Source organism: Dermacentor variabilis, chromosome 5 (genome assembly GCF_050947875.1).
Source record: "Dermacentor variabilis isolate Ectoservices chromosome 5, ASM5094787v1, whole genome shotgun sequence".
Classification (NCBI taxonomy): Eukaryota; Metazoa; Arthropoda; class Arachnida; order Ixodida; family Ixodidae; genus Dermacentor; species Dermacentor variabilis.
Genome location: NC_134572.1, coordinates 164,340,522 through 164,367,248, shown reverse-complemented (window position 1 = coordinate 164,367,248; position 26,727 = coordinate 164,340,522). Strand labels below are relative to the sequence as shown.

At 45.3% G+C, this 26,727-nt stretch overlaps 1 protein-coding gene across 1 annotated transcript in view; it reads left to right on the top strand.

Moving 5' to 3' along the window:
- Positions 1-26,727, top strand: part of LOC142583693 (kinesin-like protein KIF28) — an 89,891-nt gene that overhangs the window by 39,899 nt on the left and 23,265 nt on the right. Inside the window, exons 10-19 of the mRNA XM_075694180.1 lie at positions 11,780-11,935; positions 12,339-12,463; positions 13,082-13,242; positions 14,879-15,010; positions 15,344-15,498; positions 15,681-15,829; positions 18,422-18,556; positions 18,652-18,735; positions 18,818-18,880; positions 20,200-20,346. Coding sequence (XP_075550295.1) covers positions 11,780-11,935; positions 12,339-12,463; positions 13,082-13,242; positions 14,879-15,010; positions 15,344-15,498; positions 15,681-15,829; positions 18,422-18,556; positions 18,652-18,735; positions 18,818-18,880; positions 20,200-20,346 — 1,307 coding nt within the window. The remainder of the gene's footprint in view (positions 1-11,779; positions 11,936-12,338; positions 12,464-13,081; positions 13,243-14,878; positions 15,011-15,343; positions 15,499-15,680; positions 15,830-18,421; positions 18,557-18,651; positions 18,736-18,817; positions 18,881-20,199; positions 20,347-26,727) is intronic.

The following is a 26,727-nucleotide window of genomic DNA, read 5'->3' as shown; positions in this document are numbered from 1 at the left end:
CTGTTTGCCGTTCGCGGGCCGCCGTGCGGCGTTCGTGTTGTCCACTTCTCTTCTCTTGTGTCCGTATCTGCATGCCTTACCCCTTCTTTGCATTAAGAAAGGATTTCTATATGCCTGTAGCTCGGTCATAGTGGAGGCTATGCTCGGTCGCTCGGCTCAGCAGGCTCCGTAGTCGGCATTTTATCGCTACTCATCATACGTCACGTTTTTGTGCTAGTGTGCATCAGTATTTTCGTTCCTCCTCTGAGACGTAGTAACTGCCGCACTAGCGATGGGTCTCGACTACGAGAAGGAGTTTTTAATGACTTTTTGGAGCTGAATTAAAATTATTTTGAAATGTTTGAAGCGTCCAATACCTCGTTCTGGGTGTCCTTGCATACGGAAGCAGCCTACAACATGCTTTTTATAGCTTCAAAATTTGGTGTCCCAACCCCTTTAAATATAGGGCTCGCGCCAACGCGTTCAGCAATGTCATACGTAGCTGCTGCCCGAGTAAAACGCCTCCCCCATCGCCCCCCCCCCCTTGGTTCTTTGTGCGTGGTGGAAGTAGGCACGCTTCCTTCCCGCCTTGCTCACTTACGCGCGCGAAATTAAGCAACCGTCGAGGCTCACCCTCGCACACTTTTACTCGCGCATACAGCACACGACGCGCGGCCACCGTGTTATCGCACTTGTGCTTTACACGGTACATCACGGCAACGACGATGGCGGATATGCGCCGGGAGTGAGCATATAATTTACATCGCAGTAATAACTAGGATGAGCATTGTGAAACACGATTGAAGCCGAACGCGTTGACGCAGCACCTGATCGTCAGATCAGGGCACGCGGTAGGTTTTAGTGCTGCTGTTGTTCGGGCAAAACCATGGCAGGGCAGCCTTACAAGTGCGCATCGATTAAAATCTACCCGGAGCCAGCACGCTCGACTAATACGCTGAGTTTCAGAGGTGACTTGTTGGACCAACTTCTCAAAAGAAAAAGCGAAGGGAATGGCTTCCCGAAAAGTTGGTTTGACGAGGTTGGCTGCGTGATGTAATTCTCTCTCCTATAGTTTAGTTATCTCCTCCATGATATTCAAGCACTCTCGCTTCTGAGGCCCCCTACCCTCCGCGATCTATTAGAGAATGCTTAATCCCTTATGCCGAACAGCTGAAGCTGTATTATACAACGGCGTTAGGACGTCTTTTGCCTGCAGCACTCGAAACATACGTCGAACTCCACGAATTTGTTTATATTTATTTTTGATATTCTAATGTTCGAAAATTCACCGGATGTTTGCGATAGATGTTTGGCTATAGCGGTCAAAAGAAAGCTGAACGCTTATCTGCAAAGAAACAATCTATCCCGGAGCAGAGATCAAGGCAGTACAGTCTGTAGCGACCATCCGTCCAGGCATTGTCCCCGCTTGTCGGATAGCCGGTTGCCCTCGTCTTAGGGCTTATTAGCCCTTGCTCTTTCTTGGATCCGAAGCAGTTCCTCCATGGCGGATGCCTACACTGCCACCCGGCAAGCATGCTTTTGCTATTCAATAAAGCCAGTCGACTCTACGTTCTCAAGCTGTGAAAGGCTCTATTACTTGCCTCCGCCAAACCGAGCTCCCATCAAGTCCTTCAGATAAGGGGCTGTAAGCTGACTTTCTAGCCGTAAATTGCTCGGTTAGCTGTCTTCAGTGTGTGGTGCCTGCTATTCGTCCCATGCCGTTAGTATCAGTCCTGAATGAGCAGTCAATTGGTTTGGCTTAATCCAAAGTGTGACATGATTCCCACTCAGGCACTTGTGCCTTTAGCCAGGTCCGCCAAGAATCTCTATGCAAACTGCCTTAAATACACTCCCCAATAGCCTCCTTGGAGAGCGTTGAGGCACACGTACTTATTCAGCTCAATTAACTCTCAGCCTGCCATGTAACGGAAAACGTGGTGCTTTTCGGGTGGGCACAAGGCACTACCGATGCGCCTTCTAAGTTAATTGGCAGAAGATACCCTCAAGCAAATTAGATGAATATACTACCAAGAGACTTGTTCACAAAAAGAACCTTCCAATTTTGCCGGCCCGACACATGGGCTATATCAATTGAGTGCGCAGCTGAAGAAAATTTCGACGTGGTCTGTAAGGTATTTTTCTTTAGCTGCGGGCCTTTTCTTTCGAGGAACGCGTATGGATTTCCTCTGTAGCACTTAGCTACGTTTAGGTGGATGTCTCATTTTCCCTTTATCAATCAAGAGGAGTTCCCCGGGGATCTGTCCTTTCTCCTATTTTGTTTAACGTTCGCTCAATTTCATCGTGCGATACTGTACAAGTATATGTCTATGCAGATGACATAGCATTTTCTGCGTCTGCGAGTGAGATTCACTCATTACGAAGAACACTGCAGTCATAGTTAGGAACGATTTAAGCTTGGTTTGCAAATATTCGAATGTCGCTTAATTCCCACAAAAGTATCTTGATTGTGTTTCCATTGAATATACCGGTTAATATCTCTCTAAAATACCGTCAGGAAATAATTCCACAGGGTGACTTTATCAAATACCCTTTCATATACGACGCACAACCGAGCTGGTCGAATTACATTGATCATGGTAAATCTAGGGCAGCAAATCTTGGCATGTCTAGCAAACTTGGTCAACATCAGGCTAGACTACGCAGGGAAACTCTAATAATGATTTCGCGCATGTACGTTCGACTGACACTGGAATTTGTGTGCGTGCTATTATTCTCTGGTGGGCCAGCATACAGATTTACCCCCTGGTTCTTCTAGAGCTGGAGGCTCTTCGGAATTGTCTTGGTTTATCAAAATTTGTAGCTAACCAACTTTTATATCTAGAAGCACGACTGCCTACTTTTCCCTGCCGATTCCACTTTATAACGGTGAAACCCTATTTAAACATTTATGAATCTTCCTTGAGGCGCTCACAATTTGTACTTATTAGTGAAATGAGGGCATTTTTCGATGAGCATGGGTCTCGCTTACATAGGCCTTAGGTTTTCTTGTACAAGCTGAGATAAATCCCCTAAATCTTAATAGACACGAGATCATTCGCCTAGAGAAGCCCTTGCTTAATATAAAGATAGAATCAGATGATGTATTTCCATCAAACGCCAAACTCCTGCCCGCTACATATTTAAATGACATGCTACAAGCTTATTTAACGCAACTGCGAATAGATCATGTGATCGTGACTGATGCGTTATTGAGTTAGGCGAAAGAGGGTGTGGGCATTTTCTCCAAGTCTCTATCTTGCTATATCTCTCTGTCTTGTCTATATCTATCTATCTTGTCTAGGTAAAACACTCGAGCACGTCATCCTCAACCGACTCAGTAAATACATGGAGGACAACAATCTTTATCCATCAGAAATGGTAGGCTTTCGAAAATCACTCTCATGCCAAGATATCATGCTTCAAATAAAGCATGACATCATTAAACCCAATAGCAGTCTAGATACGCAAGCAATTCTGAGTCTGGACCTCCACGGAGCCTTCAATAACGTTTCACATTCCGCCATCCTCCGAGAGCTTAATCTCATTGGGGTTGGCGGAAAGACATATGACTATATATGTACCTTCTTATCCAACCGTACCGCAACGATACACATAGGCACAGAGCAATCCATCTTATACGCTTTAGGTAGCTACGGCACGCCCCAAGGCTCAGTGCTGTCCCCTTTTCTTTTAAATCTTTCTATGATGCCGATGGCGCAAGCATTGCGGTCTATTCCCGATCTCAAGTTTTCACTCTACGCCGATGAAATCACTCTTTGGACGACTGGCGGCTCCGATGGAGAGATTCAAGACACTCTACAGGCCGCAGCAGACGCCGTGGTGGCTCATGCCGGGGCTATGAATCTCACATGCTCCCCTAAAAAATCCGAGCTACTTCTTCTGCCATCCCACCAGGGGGCCGGAAAACACATGTCTAGTATAGAGGTAATCCTAAACCACATCCCCGTTACTAGAGTGGACCGGCTCCGGGTGCTCGGTTTACACATTCAAAGCAACCGGCTCAACACATACACCCTACATACATTCCACACCACAGTCGATCACACCCTGTGTCTTCTAGGGCGAGTCTCCAATAAATATGGCGGACTAAAGGAGGCCGAACTTCTCCGCTTGATTCAGGCCTTCGTTATCAGTAAGATTACATTCGCAAGCCATATCTACATTTACTTAAATCAGAATCAGAGAAGATCGACACTCTTTTACGCAAACTATATATATTCGCTCTGGGGGTCCCCATACGTACCTCCACTGAAAGGCTAATGCTTACTGGAACTTTCAACACACTTACTGCACTCACAGAAGCCCACCTCACATCCCAATATAGCAGACTTTCTAACACCGCAACAGGTCGACACATTCTACAAACTCTTTCTATCACTCCGGCACCCATCATCAAGACTAAATACACCATTCCACATCACATACATGAGAACCTCTGCATCCCCCCACTTCCTAAAAACATGCACCCTGTGCATCACAAACAGCGCAGGAGGCAGCGAGCAAACGCTCTCCAAAAACAATTCTCCACCTCTTAAGACGTGCTCTATGTTGATGCCGCCGAATATGGGAATAGAAATCATTACGCAATATCAGTCATTAACTCTCACGGCTATGTCGCTGCGGCCGCCTCCATTCCTGGCTCTTCCTCGGAGGAGGCGGAGGAAGCGGCCATAGCCGTGGCCCTCACAATTCCAAATTCATCAGTTATCGTTAGCGACTCCAAAGCAGCGATACATAACTTCGGAGCGGGTAGGGTCTCTCAGCTAGCCCTTTCTCTCCTCTTGGCCCATCCTTTCCATCAAACTGTGGCATTAATCTGGACTCCCGCGCATGCGGGCCTTGCCGGAAACGAGGCGGCTCATGCCAGTGCCCGAGGATTTACAGTCCGGGCTCAGGCATCAGATGTGTCGGACCTCGCTACGGAGGAGGCGCCGTTTACAGCGCGTGATCGACTTATTACTTACCACGACATCTGCACACACTACCGATTAGACCGCTTAACCTTTCCGCCACTCATGGGCAAATCCCCGCGTAGGTGTCAAGTTCTATGGCGACAGCTGCAGACTCGCACCTTTCTGTCCCCTTACCTCCTCCACCGCACTCATCCCGCCATTTACCATTCTCCCTCTTGTAAATTCTGTATCTCTCCCAGAGCAGACTTAAACCATATCATGTGGGGGTGCCCTAAGCACCCCCTTCCCACTTTCCTCAAGCAATTAATATCTAGTGAGGAGCAGTGGGAGGCTGCCTTGCGCAGCTCCAGGCCCGATCTTCAGGAGGCCATCCTGGAGTGGGCTGAGAGGATAAAGGAGGCCTAGTTCAAGTAGTTCCTCCTCCTACCCTCTATTCCATTGCCCCCTTCCCTTTAAAGAGGGATAAAGTTTTTCATCATCATCTATCTTGCTTATATTCATTAAGTCTTCCGGATTTCACACGCATATTTCTGGCTTAACTATTAGCCGTTATCTTAGCGCTTAGAGAACTTCCTTCAAATTATTCAACAGCGGTTATAGTGACTTATTGACTGTCAGTATGCATGTCACTCACTTCATCTTCAGACACTACTGTAACCAATAAATTTAAATAATTTATCCCCTCAATTTTAAGCCTAGTCTGGTTGGTATGTGTTCCAGGTCATCGAGATATATTCCTAAATGAAATGGCAAAATACTTGCGTGGATGTCCCTTGATGGAACAGCTGTGTCTGTTATTACTACACAGGCTTATGTCGCTGTGATTAGGTTAAAAAAATATATCTTTTTCAAGGTTCTACAAAAGCAAAAATCTACATGTCGGAATTTATTCATTTCTCCTTTTCATGAGATAAAAAATGGAGTACCACACGTAAATTAGAAATATCCATAACAATATTAGGACGCGGGGATCCCTCCAATCAATTTCTACCTACACAAGTCTGGTCTGGTACCGTCCACTCTGTGTCCTACCTGCTAGGAACTCGAAAACATTGATCACTTTCTAATGGCATGCCGTCCATTTACAACTCAGAGGTAGAAATTAGAATTTTCATTCCGAACATTAGGTATTCCTTTAACTACTCAAAATATCCTCTCATTCAGGGCTTCTTCGTTGGGCTTTAGCAACAGGAACACATGTGTGGTCATATGCGACAATCTCTATGACACAAGAAGGCTACCATGTTAATTATCGAAATCAATAATTGGATAGATCATTATATTGCTGATTGTCCGTTCGACTATACTTTGATACCATCCAAGAACAAACACGAAAATTGCTCTTTATATATAATTATAAACAATTTTAATTGTGTATCTGCCGCGTAAATCTATTACTTAACATGAACGTTATATTTCAGCCTCATTTACTTTTCTCTTAAGGTGTTTCTCTCTGCCCTTCCTTCTAACCTTTAACCGCCGTCTTCTCGGCCAGTGAATGAGTAAGAACTTTAGTTAGGTCCTGAGGAGAAAGAGTTAAATCAATCCAGTGGCTCCACCCAGGACGGCGCCGGTATACAGAGTCCTTCCGCGACGGCCCGGGCTCTCTGGACATCCTTGAGCTGAGCGATGAGCTCTGTGGTTCTGAGGGCTGAGTGCCAGGAGAACTGGTCGGGAAAGTCTGTGCCCGCGTCGGCAGGGCACAGCCAGAGCATGTGTTCGAAGTTGTACTCGTGGCCGCAGTGATCCTGATCCATTGATCCTGCTTATTGTCATTGGTGTGATGTATGTTCCAGTCTGCAACTGTCTGTAAGTGATGGCCTGCGATTTTTTAGCTTTGGATGAGAAGGAGGAAACATTCTTCGCCCTAGCCTATGATTTGATGTGATTTTGTGGTCTGACACGAGCGGGTCTTTGTTGTCTAGGTCTCTCCAGGCTGGGTCGAAGCGAGGGGGCGGACCACAGACGCGGAATTCGAGTTCTCGCGCTAGTTGGTGTGCCCACTCGTTCGGATCACAGTCAGAACGTCCAGAAATGTTGCCCATGTGGGCCGGCAATCATGTGATGTGTGGGAACATGAGGTTGTAATGTTACGTTTCTTGCTAGAAGATTTTGTTAACAACCGTAGCTGCTTTCTAAGAGACGAGGGCCACCGAGAAGGTTCTGATGGCTGTTTTTCAGACCCAGTAAATGACGGCGGCTCCTTTGCAGCTTCGAAGGGCCACCACGATGGCCATTTCTTCTGCTTCATGAGTGAAGTCGCAAGTACTGTGGCTGCATTGACGAGCGAACCATGGGCATCCACAACGGAGACCGCGTAGGCGCCTTTATTCCAATATCTGGCCGCGTCAACAAAGAGGACTTGCGTTTCCTTACGTTTGATGTTGTCGAGGCCCTTGGCTCTCGCTTTTCCCCGCTTTTCGTCTTGGGTCGAGTGTATCTTTCTTGGGAGTGGATCAACTGTTATTGCCCTCTTGGCATTTGTGCGTAGTGGCGACTTATCTGGTGGCATGAAGAGGGATGTATGCCTACTTCTAGTAAGATCTCGGTGCCCGCCCTTATGAGTGAGAGCCAGCTAATTTGGGCGTTTCGCTGTGCCTCAGAGAGTTCGGTTGCCGTGTTGTGAAGCCCCAGTTCAAGAAGTTGTTCCGTGCTAGTGTTACTAGAGAGGCTTAGGACCTTTTTTAATCCTGTTCGGATTAGTGTGTCGGTTTTGTTCAGCTCCGTGTTCTTCCAGTTATGGAAGGGGGCTGCGTAAGTTGATGAGGAAGGCGCGAAATGCTTTCATGAGGTTGTCCTCTTTTAGTCCGTTCCTTGCGCTGGCGACTCCTGATATGACCCTGGTGAAGTTGAGGGTGCTCTTTCCGATCACTTTCAGTGCCTCCGCGTTGTCATTGCTGTAAGCCCCAATGACCATGCCCAGGACCTTGATTGTGTTACAGCTGGGGATGTTTGCTCTGTCCCTGGTGTGTAGGTGAACAGGTAGGGAGCTAAGAGCTGTCTCTCCCTGGGGCTTGTTCGCGCTCGCGGACCAAATGGTGATGTCGTCCGCGTAAATCGCGTGCCATACTCCCGAGACTTTCGAGAGTTTGTAGGAGAGATGGTGCATTGAGTTGTTGAAAAGGAGCGGCGAAATCACTGATTCTTGCGGGGTCCCGATGTTGCCTAGCCTGTACTTTCTGCTTCTCATTTGTCCGGGGTTTATGGTGGCCATTTGGTTAGCCAAAAACGATCTCACATAGTTGTGGAAATTTAAATTGGAGATTTCGTTGAGGATGTGCTCATGCCTGACCGTGTCGAAGGCCTTGGTTAAGTCGCGCGCCAGGATGCCTTTTACATCCCTGGATTTGTTGTCTATGACGGCGCTCCTGGTGAGCAGTATGACGTTTTGCGTGGATAGTAACTTTCTCAAGCATATGCGATTGTGGCGGAATACGCCGTTTTCTTCAATGTGCTCCCCGGTTCTATTGTCGAAGGCATGTTCCGCGACTTTCCCGAGAAACCACGTAAGGGAGATGGGTCTCAGATTCTCTGCATGGAGCGGTTTTCCGGCTTTCGGGATGAGTACTACATTGGCAGTTCGCCATTCGACAGGCACCAGACCTTCAGCTCATACTTCATTAATTTTGCTCGTAATGATTTGTACGGCTTTGTCATCTAGATTTCTGAGTAGTTTCTTAGCGAGTTTATCTGGGCCAGGGGCCGAGCGTCCGTTTAGGTCATGAAGGGCGTGTGCAATCTGCAAGACCTTGAAAGGATGATCCAGCGAGAGTTGACGTGTCCCCTGGTACTCGCGTGTCGGGTCGTCCCCCGGGAGAAACTTGTGCGCTACCTGAATGTAGATGTATGCCAGGGCCAATCCCCCGTAGAGGGTAAGCGCGACGAGTGAGGAGCATGCGAGCAAGCAAGCTGCTTCAGCTCCTGCCATCGGTAGAAACGGTTCTCAGGCCTTTCGCTCGCTTACTAACAAATTTTTGTAGCGGGTCCTAACCTCGATCTTTACAATGTGGTGACCCGGACTTGAGTGCACGGCGAGCACCACGTCATGAAGGAGACCACGACCGAGAGACCGAAGACCCAAGGAGCAGCGCCGAGCGCCTCGCCATAGTGCCAATTCACTCACCGTCCTTTTGGTTACGAAATCTTGCAGCCTGGTTTACTCAGGCGGAGGCCATCTTCGACCTTCGGTACATTACCTCGCAACACGCGAGAGTCCTCTACGTTGTCTCGGCACTCCTAGAGTGGTGGTTTAGAAGTTCCAAGATACTGTGGACGCCCTCTAGGACACCGCCGCCAATGACCAGTTAAAAGCGATGGTGCTGCAATCCAAATTTGTGTCTGTGCGCAGGCGCCTCCCTATGACGGCCATCTTAATGTACTCAAGCGACAGAAAAACTGTTTCCATCAACCTCAACTGACGTAAAGAACTCGTGTTGATAAGGTCGAACCAGCCTACCTAGTGACCTCTTCATCTACACACGCTTTGAACCATTTTACGACCGCTGAACCGACAGATCAACCCGATTGCCCGGCATCAAAGGCTCTTTTTGGGCGCCGTTTTTTTGAGCAGCTGTCGCTGCTCTTCTATTAGATAGGGGGCTGGGGAGCCGTCTAGCAGCCATCGTCATACTCCCCGGCCGCATTTTATATGGCGCGCTGCGATGCGTGTGTCTCGTGGCTCGTGCTTAAAGCTGCGAGGTCAGAAGACCAATAAATAAAGAGCTGCTTCGGCACTTGCCATATGTCCGAATGGTTCTCAGGCGTTTCGCTCCCTGACTCACATATTGTTGTAGCGGACCTAAGGTCGATGCATATTGTACTATTCACTTCACTCTGCTACTTCGCTTAGCTTGGATGAGATAGATATTTATGAGTCTGCCTGCCGTTTATTTTTTGTTTTCGTTCACTAATATTTTTCTTGGTACTACGCGTTCTTGGAGGCAGTTTCTTAACGCCAGTGCAGTTTTAAGCTCATATGTTAAATTGCGATTGGCGCGCCACCGCATAGAAATATACGAGGTGATACTATGCTTAAGTTTTCGTCTATTCCTTGTGTACATTGCTCCTTACGCTGAAAAACAATGTGTACACAATATGACATTTTTATACACATTTTCATGTAGTTACCGTATTACTCTTACCTTCTTCCGGCTCCGACATGAATTCTCCTGTTTGCTGTTCAATTGCTTTCCTTTTGATTTTATCTAAATCGTAATAATTGTTGTCAAGATGGAGTGTAGATGGAAACGGGATTTGCTCCTGCAGAAACTCCTGTAGATCTATCCCCGCCAATGTGTTTTATATTGTTTGGACAGCAACAAAACCAACGTCGACCACCCACATCGATCAGTGAATCGAAACATCTCTCATCAGTCACTCATATCGCTCTGCTTACACACCATTCGACATGGGGCGACGTGGGGCCTTCGAGAGGCAGTTCTCCCATTTTCGTCGTCGCTGCTGCGGCTGACCCAAGCTGCGCGGTCGCAGCGGCCTCCCGCTTAATCGTTCTCCCCCTGCTTGCTTCTGGCGATTCACAGCATTCCGGCTATAAGCACAGGCAACGCAAGACCCGTAAGGCAAAATAGCAGAATTAGCCCACACTGCTTGCCTACCAAACGGGTGCCGCCACCTGCCGACTAAACACAGAAGCAGAAGTTCCACCCGCGACCGCTCTTCGTGAGCGCCCTTATGGTTGCTTAATGCAGGGGTGCTTCCATCTGCCGAAGGAAGCCAGAATGAGGTCTTCGACGAGCGACGGCTTTTGGTTGTCATCGAAATTCGCTTTACTGTTTTTACTTCGAGCCGTCAGATGGTGACTCCAGAGAGCTGAGTGCCGGGAGGTTTCCTACCGTGGTCATCTCACGAAAAAGATAAACTGTGCTCCTTGTTATCTTTATCAAAGAAAAATATAGAAACTGAACTCCTCCCCCAGTTTGACAACCTTCCTTGATGTTGGCAATGAAGTTTAAGAATCGGCGTTTTTTCTTGTATGGTGATGTAGCCTACCACATTCACAACATAATGTTGAAGCAGTCTGACTCAATAACGTGTAAGTGCGGAAAAATGCCACTTAGAATGAACAATTGTTTCTGTCAGTGAGCTGAGTTAACAAATCTTGCTTAGATACGGTTCAAAAGTTTGATGGAGCTATTATCCTTCCATATCGAATAGCATGACCAAATTCGCAAGGAAACAGTTTCAAAGAAACTTGTTCCCCTTTGTAACAAAAAATACGTCAAACGAAATAGCCTAACATTCCACTCAACAACAAATGTTGACGTGTACTGTAATAATCCTGCAGCTACTGATGTACCACAAGCGATTTCGTGCGCTCAGTGATGGATTTCAAGGGACACCCGTCGGCATTCATGAGTCGCCTGCTTACTTAAAGAGTCTGGGCGCTTCTAATACAATTTGAATCATTTTTTATACCTATAAAGTTGAGGCTTTCTTTGCTTCCGGTATTTTTACGTGGATACATTTTCATTTTTCTCATTACTCCAGCGTTCAAGTAAGGTTCACGTAGACAGAAATACAGAATGAAGCTACTTTAAATGACGCATACGTTTCTTTGCGTTTCCTTGTATTGTATTGTATTGTATTGTATTGTATTGAATTGTATTGTGAAAGTTGTGCCACCTTAACTACGAGGGATCTATGCCGGCAATTCAAACACCATTACCGATATTATGATAAATAGCCGCAGCAGTCTGGATTTTCAATTCCTTGCAATCGAAGAAAGTGTATTGCACTTTACCAAGGCTAGCGGGTGCTTTTCATCAGTAGTAGTGTTGCTGTATTATTTAATATGTGCATTATTATGAGGGTGACTTAATCGTTCTGAACAAGTGACTCGCTTACAGCGGAGCGCACGAAGGAAATAAAGAACCTAGTGCGCATAAATGAGGATCCCACGGACAAATTGATTCGGGAGCTGCGGCAGGAAAACGAAGCCCTGAAGAAAAAACTTGCGAAAGGAAACGTTGACAACGTTCTCAGCGCCGGCCTCAGCGACGAGGGTGAGCTTTACTCCGCTGCATTTATTATCCAAAGGACGTTATGTAGATTATTAGATAAAAAAAAAACATTCCACATTCTTGCACTTCCTTCAGCATGAGCAATTCGTAAATAGTTTCACTTCAAAGCTTTCTCTTGCTGTACATTTCCTGTGTATCTCAAACCAGTGTTTTTGCTAATAAACCAAGAAAAGCAGGCTTGTCGCAAAAAACCCTGCTCAGCCAAGTCTAGTTCATTTGCACAGAAAAACATTGCGCAGTCACGTGTGTTGTTATAGCCCATGTTAGGTGGTCTCATTTCTGCCATTTTGATTTCTCATAGACCGCAAATTTGTGCATAGCTTTGAATAAGCTACCCATGAGTGACACGTCATAGTCTGCCTCGATGACACTTTTATCTGCACAGAATTGAACCAAATGAAACGGAAATGGGAGGAGGACATGCAAGCCGTCATCAAGGAGAACGAGGCCCAGATGCTCATCATGAAGCAGTCGTACGAAGAGAAACTCAAAAGCTCTGCAAGAAAAGAGGTCATTAGCCTTGTGGCGCTATTTTCTGCAACATTGTTTACACAATGACTAGCGCTCTTGCGATTTAACGTAATCGGGTGATTACGTTAAATCAATGTGCAAATAGAGGCAATCTAGGGCAAAAGGTCAAGTACGTAAGCGTTTACGAGAGCTTTACGAGAGCGTGGGTTGGTTGTCATTTCGACGTAATCACGCCACCGTCTTCACACCGTCAACATCACTTTGCCATCGCCATGCCATCGTCTTTGTTGAGCTGTCGTCCTACAGTCGTGGTCATGCTTCTGTGACCACAACATCGCCGTCAAGACGTTGTGTTCGTAGCATCATCTTCATTTTAGCTTTGTCTTTCCATTGTGACCATGCCGTCATTACCATAACGTCTTCGTCATTATGGCGTCGTCACAGCATTGTCGCCATGCTGTCGCCTTTACACCGCCGGCGACGATGGAATGTCGTGGACGGTATGACGAAAGTTCACAAAAGGCAAACGCTTTAAAGGTATTCGATACGTATGAATAGTGTCGGTTTCGCAATCGACAGTCAATAAAGGACAGTGACAATTTAGTGTGCCATCAGGACACGTATCTCAACGTCACCGCTTTTCTTGTCGCGGTGCAGGACACACAAAAGCTGATAACGGAGGAGGAGAAGAAAGCCCTGCCGCACCTCAGCAATCTGAACCTGGACCCACTACTTTCGGGACGAATCGTGCACATTCTTCAGAAAGGAACATCGACTGTTGGGAAAGCTGACGCAGACATCGTCATGCTGGGTGTAGGGTATGCACGCACTTTGTATTGAAGTTTCAAGGCAGTTTTATTGACACATATAGATAAAGTAATTCAGATGTTGTTGGACCGTGCTACATCCTGGCCCAATATAAAATAAACTTTACTTAGCCTAGAAAAAGACTTATAGTACTTGCACATTGCAGTATCAGCAATGACGCATCATTGTGAACGAAAAATTAGATTACCTGTGATAACGACGCTTCTTCATGGACGCTGCAAGAAGCACATGACATTTGAAAGTTTTCCTAGTTATTAACTGCAGCACTAATCGTGCTGGAGCGTATGACAAAGGCCGAAGGTTAAGCCTACACGTGATACTTAGTTATCGAAATAACGTTTTCTTAACACAAAAGTGTTTCATTCCGGGGCTTCACAGAAAATCGGCGTGCTGCAGGTGCGTGGCGCTATCATCATCACACCAGTTTCCTGGCATCCCTACGAGCTGGCGCCATTTTGCGGTTTTGTAAGACGGTGGTACCTCGAAGAGGGCCATCCGAAGAAACGTTCACAGGATGACGAGAGGGAGGTGCACCTGGGAAAGGGGGTAGAGGTGATTTCTAGGAGCGGCTGTAATGACGAGGCCGGTCGCCCGCTTTTCATCGCAAACTCCTTTTGAGCGCATAGAGCGACCAACTTGAACAAATGCATCCACGGGCGCGCGCAATTCGGCCTGGGCTCGAACGCATAGTTCCGCCGAATACGCGTTCAGCGTGGCGTCGGATAAACCTTTGGTGCCTAGTAGCCTCTCAAGTTTTGCTTATGCTTCGCAGCAGCACATTCCTCCCGCGCTTGCTATCGATTTCATTACTGCGCCCCTTTGCAACATTATTTAATGAAAGACTTTGCATAATTATGAACTTGAAGTTGTAAGTGGGCCAGAAAGCTGCCACTATTCCCCAGAATATGCGTGTCTCTCTCGTGTCATGACCGATACCGCTGAAAAAGTAGTAAGCCGATTTTTTTGTAAACTGATAACATGTTTAATCTAATTTGACTGATATGGCAGGAGCTATTACGTTAGTTACTCCATTGAACAAGCCTAACGTAGCTGCTTTCGACTGAATTTGATGCTTTTGTCGAAACGTAGGACTTCATTTTCCAATAAAACAGCGCCAAAGTCGAAATGGAGGAATTACCATACACGAGCGCCCACTGGCAAATGAAATATTAATTTGAATCATTAGTTATTTTTGTTTTCTGCTTGCTATGCTAGGCAGTGATAGAGATTCGGAGACATCCTAAAGTGCACGGCATGGGAGTAAAGAAGGATATCCTGGACTGCAAGGAGCTACACATGTGTGTCTGCGTACATGGCTTTCCCGCTGAAATTATAATTCACGGCCGCGCTGGGGTCCAGTGCATATGACACTTTGCTGCGAGGGGCACGAGGTCGCGAGTTAGCTTCACTGTTGCGGCGGCAGTGCATTCCGTGGGGGCGTAATGCATAAACGCCGCCGTAGTGTACTTCGGAGAGAACTGCTTTTGGAGCACCGCGCGCTCAGAAGTAGAACGTCGTTGTTGCTGAGCCTCGAAATCGCGTTGCTCCCAGCATTTGGGAAATGCTTCCGTTTATCAGAATGCGTTCGTGTGCGAAATTTGCACCTTGTTTTTTGGGTGTCCTTAGGATTCAAGACAAACATGCCATTATTCAGAGGACAGATTCTGAAGTTACTGTGGACAGGGCATGTCCCGAGGCAAAACTTCTCGTGAACGGCTCGCCTGTAACGTCTTCAGTGACGCTTCGCCACAATGACAGGTTAGTTCCTTGTTTTGTCCGAATCGCCTTATTGAATTCTTTTGAATTAAGAGTGTCTTTCCGTTGGAAATTTACTTCAAAATGGTCATTTGATTGCTGCAGTTTTTTGAGCCATTTTTTTTCTACGTCATTTATATATATTTTGAACGCAGTAACAAGTCGGTCACTTTCAAATAACTACGTATGGGAAAGCGCGAGCTTTCTTCTTTACGTTGGTGTTGCCACGAATGCTGAGACAGTACCCATGAAGGGTGCACAGCTACACTTTTAAGCTCAGAAATGTGTTATTGCCTTCGCCATGCGTCATTCTTTTGCCTTTTTCACTCGGGGCAGGATAGTCTTCGGCCAAACTCAGCTGTTCCTCTTTGTGAACCCGAGGCAGCATGACCGGCACGACTTGTCGAAGTATCCAGAGGTCACTTACGAGATGGCGCAAGAAGAAATCGCTCTCAGGGCGGGGATTAAACTGCAAGATGACGACTCAATAGGTGAGAAGGAAGTGGCTGATTTCACTGACTAAATACCGAGAGAAGGAGGGTACGATTGGTTACGATTGAACTGCCATTCATGAAAACTTTTAACAGTAATTATCTTGTGAGTGTGGCGTAACAGTACATGTAGTGATTTGTTATAGAGCTCTATGTGATAGAATACTTACTATGGTTTGCAGAAACGGCGCTACTGAATCGAGATATGATAGAAGTTTTGCCAAAAATTGACGAAGCCAATGCAATGAGCGCAGAACTTGACAGGGGTGTTCATTTTGAGATCTTGCTTGTATCGCCCCAGCTACTGGGAAAGCAACTTGGTCGCACAGAGGTAAGTGAAATACTTATGTCTGCTTAAAGTAGTGGAGATTAGACCCTGTCTCACTGACGGTATTGACGATAGCGGCAGTTCAGACTGTTCGTGTTTTCTATCAAAGTTTATTACGAGATATTGTGGGATGGACTTACGTGCTCAAGGATAAGCTTTGCTTGCCTTAATTTATAGTGCATTGATTGACAAATAAAGGCTACCTGATAAATTTTCATAGTCCTCGTCACACTCTTAGCAAGTTAAGACATCGGGTGATTAGACGGCATGAAAAGATGTCGTGGGAAACGTAAAAAAACGCCTTTCTCAGCAGCGCATTGTTCGCGCAAGTGAAATTCAGGAACTGTGTAAAAATCGTCAAAAGCAATAAAAATTGAAATGCACTCGGTAATTTAGAAGCTAATAAGTATGCTTAGTGTTACAGAGTTGGAGCCAGAAACCGTTATTCTATTATAATTATTCGTAAGGCTTGTTTTACCTTCAAAATGTGCAACCTGATTAATGTTGTTTATAATTTGCAAACGCCCGGTACGTTGACATTTCAAGCAAACTTTTCTTGGAATGTGTTAGGAAGTACCTTAAGTTCAAGAAACTGATATGCGCAACATCTGGGGCCGTATAACGTGAAACTATTCCAATATGTTTTTATTCCAATCTCCAGACGTCAAATTTGCGTAACCGCTGACGCAAGCATCGGGCGGTCACCCGCAGGGTTGTCTGAAGAAACCAATCAAATGCTCCCATCGTTCATAGGAGGTCACTTTTGTTTGCTTGAAAAACGAATACCATTGCCTGCACTGAGTGGCTTGTCTTATCTAATTGGCTCACAAGAGGCGAGCAGCATATTCAAGTGGAGAGGGATTCGACGGGGCCGAGCCACTGCACTGAATATCGATAATCGGATGAAGAGGGTGGTGCCGGCGTCTGCGACTGGTCTGCTTTCTCTGACTTAGCTTGCGGTGGCTCATCGGCAATCGCGGCTGCATGCAACGGAAGCTTAAGAATGACGCTAAAATGGATCCTCAGCAACGAAGAGTGGGCAGACCGAGGTCGTAAACAAGCCGAAAGTTCTCGAAAACGTTACACAGCCACGCAAAAAGATTTATTACACACAAATAAACCCATGCTCTCCGGCAGGGGCGAGTAGCCAGTGCCGGAGCGATCGGCGGCAGCCATCTTTTAGTCGTTTCGGAAAGGGGCAGCCTGCGGCTATTCAGAAGAAAATTCAGTTTTGTTCGGCATATTAATGCATCTTTAAACCCTACGCGTCACTTTGACGTGGTAAGTTCTTGCGGTTTTGTGACGTCGCGTGAGAGGCAGGTGAAGTGAGTGGAGCTCGAAAACTTTTGATCATTAGCCAAGGGCTAATAGCAAAAAGGTGTCGAATCAGAAATAACTAATTTTGTTTTGTAAGGTCAAATTATGCATAATCAGTGTGTACACGTCACATCAGATGGGGAGCTATCGCGGTTTTCGTGACGTTGCGTGGCAGACAGGTGAAAGGGGGGAGGGGGTCAAAAAAGTTTTTGACCAATCGCAGTGCGCTGATTGCAGAATTGGAATAGAAAAGTTTGCAATAGTTTTACGTTATAGCGCCCCTGGGTTACAAATTGTGCGCTTGTTTTCCGAGCAAACAATAAAACAATAATAGTACGTATGTTTGTATGACTGGCGTTAGAATTATATGCTTTACCGCCTTACATCCAAAAGGATACATTAAATGTACAATAAGAGCAACATGTCTGTGCTGGTGGCAACAACGAAAAAATGTAAACGTAAAGATGTAAATTTAAGAGAAGATTGAGGAGGAAAAGCAAGAATGAATAATGCATTACAGGACAGGTTAATTCATGTATTCAACATACAATAAAGAGAACTTGTTTTTGCTGATCAAGTAGGTGCACTAATGTCCTAATGCTAAAGCATGTATATGACCACACCGTTCTTTCCTGAACAAATGCCTGTTAATTTTTCTTTTGGTGCGTAAGAGTTGGGAGAGGCCTCCGTCCTGCAGTGGACATAAAATGCACTGATGATGATGATTTGGATATTGCATACGTTTATGTTTTTGAATTGCAAAGTATGTCTAGTTCCTGTTATAAAACATCTAAAGACCTTTTTGATTATTATATGTTCACTTAACATATGTTACTAAATAGCCCGAGCAACCTTGTTAATCACCAAGCGAGAAGAGCTTTGTTACGCCCTCTCGTAGACATTTATCGCACCGTTGTCGTGTGGGAAGTAAGGAGCTTGAGGTTAGTTTTGTTTATTTTTACGCTGAAAGCTTATGGACAGGGAAGCTTCCAATTTTAGTGTTGCTGCGGTCCCATACCTAGTGGCATCATATCACTTAGAAAGACTGTACAACTCATCTACAGCAAAGATCTATGTGCCAGAAGTAAACAAAACTTGTTAGAGAACCGGGTATAATAGCTTCACAAAAGCAAGCTATAAGTCACGCTTTGCTAGATGGTATCAAAAATAAATAGCCATCACGTTTTGCATTATGCAAGATTATTGTTCATGTTGTACACTATCATAGCGCTAAGGTCGTTCAGGTGAAACTAATATTTCATTTTTATATTGCCCTAGGTATACGTAAAGGCTAGATACCTGAAAGCTGAACAAGAATTTGATTGGACAAAAGAGAAATTTCTGAGCCGCGTGTTTGCCATGAAGGAAATGTACAGCAAGTACGAGAACGGTGAGCAGTGGGAAGTGGACGAGGTAGGCGACACAACACCGTCACTTATTCATTCGCGTGTCCGAGCAATGACTTCTTGAGAGCCTTGCAACTATATGTATTAACTTCGCACCTGCAGGAACGAGACCCTTTTTTAGAGGATCCCAACACGGAAGTCAGGATAGGGACTGTGCAAGTGTACTTACAGCCGCTTGCCTACATGGTAGGTAATTGTATATTATAGTTCTGCATGTGCAGTGAAAGAATCTCATTCTCCAGAACTAAATTATACTTATTTTGTACAGGTTGATCTGAGAGAACAACTGGAGATCATTAACTTCAAAGGAGAAGAAGTTGGAATTCTCAACGTAAGAAGAAAATACACAATATATTTGCTATCCATACCTCGCTTTACTGATTTCCTCTCAGCAGCATCTTTATTTTGCAGTGTGATGGTTCGGCCAGGATTTTTGGAAACAAGAATATGATCATTGAATATTTTTTTGTAACTGTACAATCGGCAAGAGCACACTTGGCGAAGACAGCTAATTTCAATCTAGATTGCGTGTATTTAAATGGCAGAACCTATTCGTTAGGGAAGTTGGCAGTTTTCTAAAAAAGGCACAAAGCTAATGGAGAACGAGCTTACGCAGGTTTCTGAGAAATAATGTTTCTCGGGAGAAGAAAATGTGTCTGGGTTAGGTGAGTTAATTCGGTATAATATCGCAACAGACTGTTATTCTGTTACCTTATGAGTAACAGAATATAAAGGGCGGCAAATTTGTTGATACTCCGATAGGTCAAAAACGTATTAACCCTTTAAGACACCACTTTATCCCGTTGATTGAAAAGTTGCTTTTACCACATCTCTTGCATCTTCAGAATCGTAGAAAGTGTACAGCTGCAGCAAATATTAAGAATTTTCAATTGTTTAGCGAGTTTTGTCAAGTTTACAAAATTTCGACTGCATGCGAAAACTCACTACAGGAACGCAAAATATGAGAACATGTACTATTTCGTGTTTTGAAAAGCTTGAAAAGCATTTATCCAGCCCCTTGAAAATTATGCCTGGTGCACGACATTGTAAAAAACAATGAAAGAAGTGAACCCGCTACATACAACATACTGACACAGAGTAAAAATACCCAACCGTCTACCTTCCCACTCATTTTGTTAAAACATTCTGCATGTTATTCAAAATTGCAGCACAGTTCCAATAATAAGTGTTTCAAGATGTATGAAACACATCTTAAATACCATTACTTTCATCAGTGCTTTTGCTATTGATGTACCCTCCTGCTGTGCACAATTGTGTAGACAGCGTCTCAAAGGGTTACCCAAAAGGGTTGCGCCTATAAAATGAAGAACTAAAAAGACACCTCAAAACAGGGCTGAAAGCATTTATGGTTCTGTAAAATAATTTATTTGCAAGAAATTCTTCAGAATAATTTGCAGCCTTGCCTGCAAGGACGAAATGAAAGATAGAACACGGGCGGCCGTATTATAGCTCCAGCAGATATTCAGGTTTAAGACTATTTTGCAGTCTCTGATAGAAAAGGTGTCATGTGTTAATGAAGACAGCAACGTTAAGCTGAAGTAATAGGGCCTGTTTGCTAACCTGCCCTAAAGGAATAGTGTGGAGATGTTCTAAATTTTAGGAGAACTTCAATTCTTCTTTTTTTTTCAGGTTGAGATGATACCATGCTCAGAGTCTGGCCGGGAATACACTGAACAAGACAACGTTTTCCTGGACAGCCCCGGAGAGCTCGTTGGCCGAGATCTCAACTTTGTTGTCCGCATCCTACACTGCCGTTCATTGCCGAAACGGTTTACAGTAAGTGCAGCGTTCTAAGGAGCATACGGCGCTACACGAACTAATCTCTGATCAAACAGGCTGCTCATACTTGCCATAGACGAACTTCTTCAACACAGCGCAGTACTTATCTGCTTTTCCTTATTCTTTCCTCAGCGAAGGTGATTTGAACGATATTTCTAGTAGCTTTATACTCAGAAAGTGGTTTCGCAAGGCAATAAAAACTTCAAAGTGCAGAAAATAATCTATGGGTGCAGGAAACAAATATATGTTCTGCTATACGGAGGTTATATTTAAAGCTTATAAAATGCTGCACAGAATAACATGGTAATATGTCGCCTTAAGCCGCCATCAAAGCGCAATTTGTTCCACATAGCAAGGCCTAAATCGAAATGGATTTGTTGTTGTTAGAGAACTGTTCATGAAAGGGAACGTAGGCTAATCTACGAACATGTGCGCACACACGAGCGTCTTTTAGTTCTCTTTGAACTAAAAGCAACTTAAGTAGATTTCGCAAGAACCTACTGCTCAAGACAAAGAGAACGAGGCAAAGGCAAAGTAAAAAAAAGCAGGAAGGCTAGCCACATGATATATCCAGCTGCCTAACTTTTACTTTGGAAGCGGAAACGGGGTATACAAGATAAGCGAAAAAGGGGAACGAATGAACACTATAGATATGTCTGTAGGGGCGTTGTGAAACAGTCTGTGAAGGCACGACATAGTCGTGTACAGTGTCAAACCCGCACCAACACTGAGACACACAATACAACAAAACGCCCGGTCACAGTTTCTCAAACAATCCGGCGTTCCTTAGGAAACAAGTCTAAGCGTACAAGTTAGATCAACAAGAAAACACTTAGGACTGTCAAAAGACATTTTTTGTTTAGCTGACGCTAACTACAAACCAAGTATTTTGGTTGCAAGAAGGTCACATCTGTCCAATTCAGTCAACTTCCTGCGCAACTTGACTTTGTGTTATGTTACGGACATTGCATAACAAATCTCTTTAGAGGAAGTTTTAGCTCAGGAGTTCGTATGTAAATATATGCAACAAGAAAAATTATTAGTCTGAACAACTACTCAGCCCATCTTGATCGAGGTCTGTATCATTTAAAAGAAGAAGTAAATATCTAGTGACTGAAGGAAGCAGACTGTTTACTTAAGAAGACATAAAAAAATAACTACTCTTGAAATTTCGAAAATTGCAATATTCTAATTTATCAAGTACAGTGCCATGTAATTGAGCAATAAAAATGACCTAGCAGCTCATCAGATTGCAGCTAATATTACACCTAAAGGGACCAAATTTGATATATATTACATCGCCTCTAACACATAGCACTAATTTCTCCGACTGTGATGCCAAGAGGACGGTCATGCCTATGGGCCTCATATGTCACCATGGTCATTAGTGACGCTAGATAACACCCCTCCGGGTATATGTACAAATACATAAATTCTGAAGAATGTGCTAGTGGCAACGGCGCAGCAGTAGCCCAAATGGTAGTGTAACGCACTAATAATGCGGAGGTTGTGGATACGATGCCTAAGGGTGGAACGTATTTTTTTCTTCTACCGCTTTATTTCCCCCCTAGCTCACCATTTCTACACTTCAAATAAAAGTACTAATACGTGGTTTCTTCAACAAAGACCCAGAAATCCTTACTTTTGAAAATTATTCGCTGGCAATTTTATTCCTTTCTACATGCTCCCCAGTTGGTGAAATGCGCACGTCCTGTCTTTTCTAGCGAGCTTAGATAACAGGACTCAAACAATTTATTCGCACCTACTTCAATATCGCTTCCAATATGTTAAACATGCCATGCTTTATGCCAAATTAATGTGCCGTTTTTTCAACGCGAGGTACACACCTGAGTCCACGAGAGTCGCATCTGGGCTGGGTGTTAAACTGGTAAGTGCATGGCTCCGATGCTTCAGGGAACGGTGAAAAAAGACATTGCTTTGACATGGAACAAGATATGAAATCAAGCGCAGACATCCATTGGAGGTCATTTTCAAGTACATGCAGCAACTTATAATCAAATGCAACATGCGCTTAAAATTGGAGCAATTAAATATTAAATTAGTGGTTTTACGTGCCAAAACCACTTTCTGATTATGAGGCATGCCTTAGTGGAGGACTCCGGAAATTTTGACCACCTGGGGATTTTGACGTGCACCTAAATCTAAGTACTTGGGTGTTTTCGCATTTCGCCGCCAAGGAAATGCGGCCGCCAAGGCCGGGATGCCATCCCGCGACCTCGTGCTCAGCAGCCTAACACCATAGCCACTGAGCAACCACCGCGGGTGCAATTAAATATGACTGACTGAGCCAGTCAAAAGTGCATGCAATTCAGAGTTGAACGTTTTGGTTTTTATTGACATTTTATGTAGTGACATGACTCGGAGCAAAGGGAACTTGTGAAATTACATTACCAATTTTTATTCAATGCTTTAATTTGCATATATGAAGCGAACATAGGTGCCATGATGTCCCAATTACCGCTTAATTTGTAGCTCTTCTCCAGTCCCTTAATGGAGAAGCTATCTTACAACCAGGAACTATCGCGAAAAGTTACTCAATGTGTCTTTCTTCTGAATCTTTCTACTGCGATCGGTGGTACAAAATTTCGAAAAAAGGGGTTACTTATATGTACATCGATCTCATAGTAACGCACATGAAAACTCGACTAGTAATAAAGTTTGCGCACGATTCGATCAGCTGCTCTTTAAAGTCAATCAAACAGATCGATATCGATTTTTTATCTATTGTAGTCCTGACAGTAAACAAGGACAAAGCAAACTGTGATCACAACGCGTAGCTCAAATAACACGAACTCAAGCCCACGCATCATTCCATGTATTTCATCGGTAGCACAAACACTAGTGGCATGAGGGATCAACCCAGTGGTTCTGCACTCATGTCACGCAGTCTCGCGCCGAAACTTAGTGCCGCTTCAACACTCTGGCACGTATGCAAAATTAGTGCCTGCTGAGAACATCAGAAAAAGACTTGTGCTTACTTGCAGCATTAGTAAATGGGAAGAACTTGGCAGAACATGACATTGTGGTGTTTGAATGCCGCAGACCCCCACAGGTTCATCTTCTGGATGGTTGGCTTGCTTTTCTGTGTCTTCCGTTGTTGGACGCCCGTCAATGTGTCTTCCTCAGTATCGTAGTTAGCGCGACACCTGTCGCTGTGGTGTAGTGGCTCTGGCGTTGCGCTGCTAAGCCCGAGGAAGTGGGATCGAATCCCTGACGCGGAGCCCGCATTTAGATTGAGGTGAAATGCAAGAACTCCTGTATTGGGCGCTCATTAAAGAATCCGAGGTTGTCAAAATTAACCGGGAGTGCCTTCACTTCTGCGTGCCTCATAATGAAATTGTGGTTTCGGCACGAGAAACTCCAGACTTCTTTTTTAATTTGCCCTACAACCGAGGCAGCTGACGGGCGCGCGCCGAGCTGCGGTATCGGTGAGCAGCCGGAGAGAGTGAGTTGAGGCATGGGCGACGGGCGCACACCGTCAGCCAATTGCCGCGCTGGGCCCGATTTGCAGTTCACAATAACAGCGCTAGAAAAATGAGTATACGGAAACGATTGATCCTTGCCGTTAGTCAATTTTACTTCTTTCCAAAACTATTGCTTGTCACCAACACCGCAGAAGCCACATCTGTTTTATTTCATCCCACTAAACCTTAGGCTGCCCGGCAAACGTTGTTAGGGGCGTGCATGTTTCTTGAAGCCCAATCTAGCGCTCGCTTTTCATGGGCTGGCAACACTACCCATCCAACAACATATTTCGTGAATGTATATGCAAACGCTCTTGCACATGGACAGAATGAACACATTAATACAGAAGAGCCGATAACAATCTATTGGTGGAAGCATTGCATGTGCGCTCTCGATGGACAATCCTTCTCCCGCTATTAAGCATAAAGTGATTTTAGCTGCCGTTGTCGGCGGCCTTCAAGTGACCTTGAGTCAAAAGCCAGAGCTATTATCAGGGCATCGTTGCTAGAACAACACAAGATCATCCAGGCATGCAGCCAGTCAAAACATAAGAAAATGCAGTCTCTCGCCCCCAACCCTTCGTACTGGACCACACTGCATACGCTAGTTACAACCCAAAGAAGTTACAAAAACTATTGCATCAGAGTTACCTAATGTTGTTTCCCAATATGACTCAAGCCGTAGCTTCTAGTACACTAAAGTTTTATTTGTCATTCCCAATAGCGACATTCAAAGGCAGGTACAGTGCACCATGCACCTCGTCACCTTTTCGCGCTTAGACAGGGTTGCCTGTGCTCTTTCCAATGCCAGCGGTCCGTGAGTTCACGGCGCGGGTTTTGGGATGCCTACTTCGAGAGATGGCGCCATGCTGCGTGACAAGGCCGGCAGCGTCCGGCGCACCGGTGATGGTTGCGAATAACCGTCGTAATTACTCCAAGCAATCTGCATTGCCGATTGCCATTTCATGCTTACATCTGCTCTCGGTTACAGGAGAGTCAGCATTTTTCCAGTTATTAAGGGCTAGTTCCTCCAGGATCGTGTCCGTGCGTAGAAACAAAACTTCCCATACGTGGGCCGATGCCGAACATAGTGCAATACCGGGCCGACCCGAGACGGAGATGACGCAGACGTTAAGCATTCCCTATACATGGGCAGATCCCCAAGATAGCGTAATGCAGGGCCAATCTGCAGCGGTGGTGGGCCAATCTGCAACTGAACGCAGATTTGCTGGTCATCCTTCTTCACCGCGTGGACAGGCACTGATTATTTTTTTTTAAAAATGCTCAGTCTTTTCCTCGAATGCGTAATGCACTTCCCGCCACCGTCGACACCTAAAGAGCAACGCTAAGCAGCCTGTTTCACGAGGTTTTACTGATTGCCCGTCTGGTTCAAGGCAGTAACTTCGCAAATGATCAGCATGCACGTATCGCCCGCAGCTTCGGAAAGCGACTGAATATGTAGGTCCACGGTTACTGAGAACACGCGAGCGCGTGGCTCATTCTTAGCGCTAAATTCATGCATGCAACCGCCAAGGGGCGGCGCAAGCCGCGCGTCACCTGCTACCAAACCACTCCACACCTTTGCTCATGTGCCGCCAACCTGCTGTGTGATCACACGTCTCGGGTTCCGCGTTTCAAGGAGAAGCATTGAATTTCATTCACTACCACCTGTGAGACTTAGAAAGCACATAAGTGCGCTCACTTCTACTAGAAGACTAATAAGCAGCGCCGTAACTATGTTTCGGAGAACGGTATTCTTGGACACGCCAAATAACGTCGCTGCGCTGCGTCTCGAGCGAGCATTCCGCGGACGAAAGCATATTCACAACACTGTTGGCAACTGTAAATTATTCTGCCTCTATTTCCGTATGTACTCTACTACTGCTCCCTTATTGGAATTTCGGACTACATACCCACCTGTGCATGGCAATTTAACCCTCGTTAGTTAGCCGCGTAACCATTCCTTAACTTCACCTCGCCCTTACTGCACCTAAAATCAAGAACCGAGAGTAAATGACCACGACCCACCCCGGCGCTTATACGCTGACACTATTGCTTTCATAGCTTTGTCAAGCAGTTCACTCCGAACATTCGGTTGAAGCAATGACAGCTGAGTTCTCAGTTTGAGTCGCAAAATAGTTCAGCTCGTGCCTTTTCCGTGAAGATATGGAGCATTGCATGGTACTTAGTTTACACTCTTTGCAGCATATCTTGTCCCACAACGATTGTCCACTTCGTCATCTACCACGCTTGCGTTTCCTTTCTTGAAAGCTCAGCGCTCCCTACATTCCTGTAGAGAATGCTGTGTCACGCTGATAACGCGCAAGCCGAACGCGACATGGAAGTACCGGCTTCGCAGCGTCAAAGAAGGGAAATGCGGGCAAGAAAGACGTCCAGTATCCTTGTGGGAAAAGATACCACCCAAACGCTGTAAACTCTTTTAAGAGAGTATGCGAGGATAAATTTAACAATTCTGTGCTGCACCGATCGGATTTGCCTCTTTCGGTCATGTTCCAGTAACTGCTTAGGAGCTTTGTTGGCACTATGCAGCCCTGATTTGAACGCACCGTTAGACTGTAGATGGTAGGCCGGCGTCAGCGTATGCTGACGCCACCGCAATGAACTCAGGCCCGTTATCAGTAACTATTTCAGGGGTGAGACCGTGCGATGCGAACGCAGAAGGTACAGTTTCGCAGTTTTTGTGGCTGTTGTGGTAGGCAGTATTTTTAATTCAGCGCATTAGCAAAATGTGTCAATGGCAATCGGGAACGTATCCCCTTCTTTTGATGCAAAATCTAAGTGCTCTATTTCGCATGGGCTGCCAATCACTCGTCAGTGAAATAAAGGTGCTGGCTCTGTAGAAGTAAGAATAGATTTATTGTTTTGTACTTGC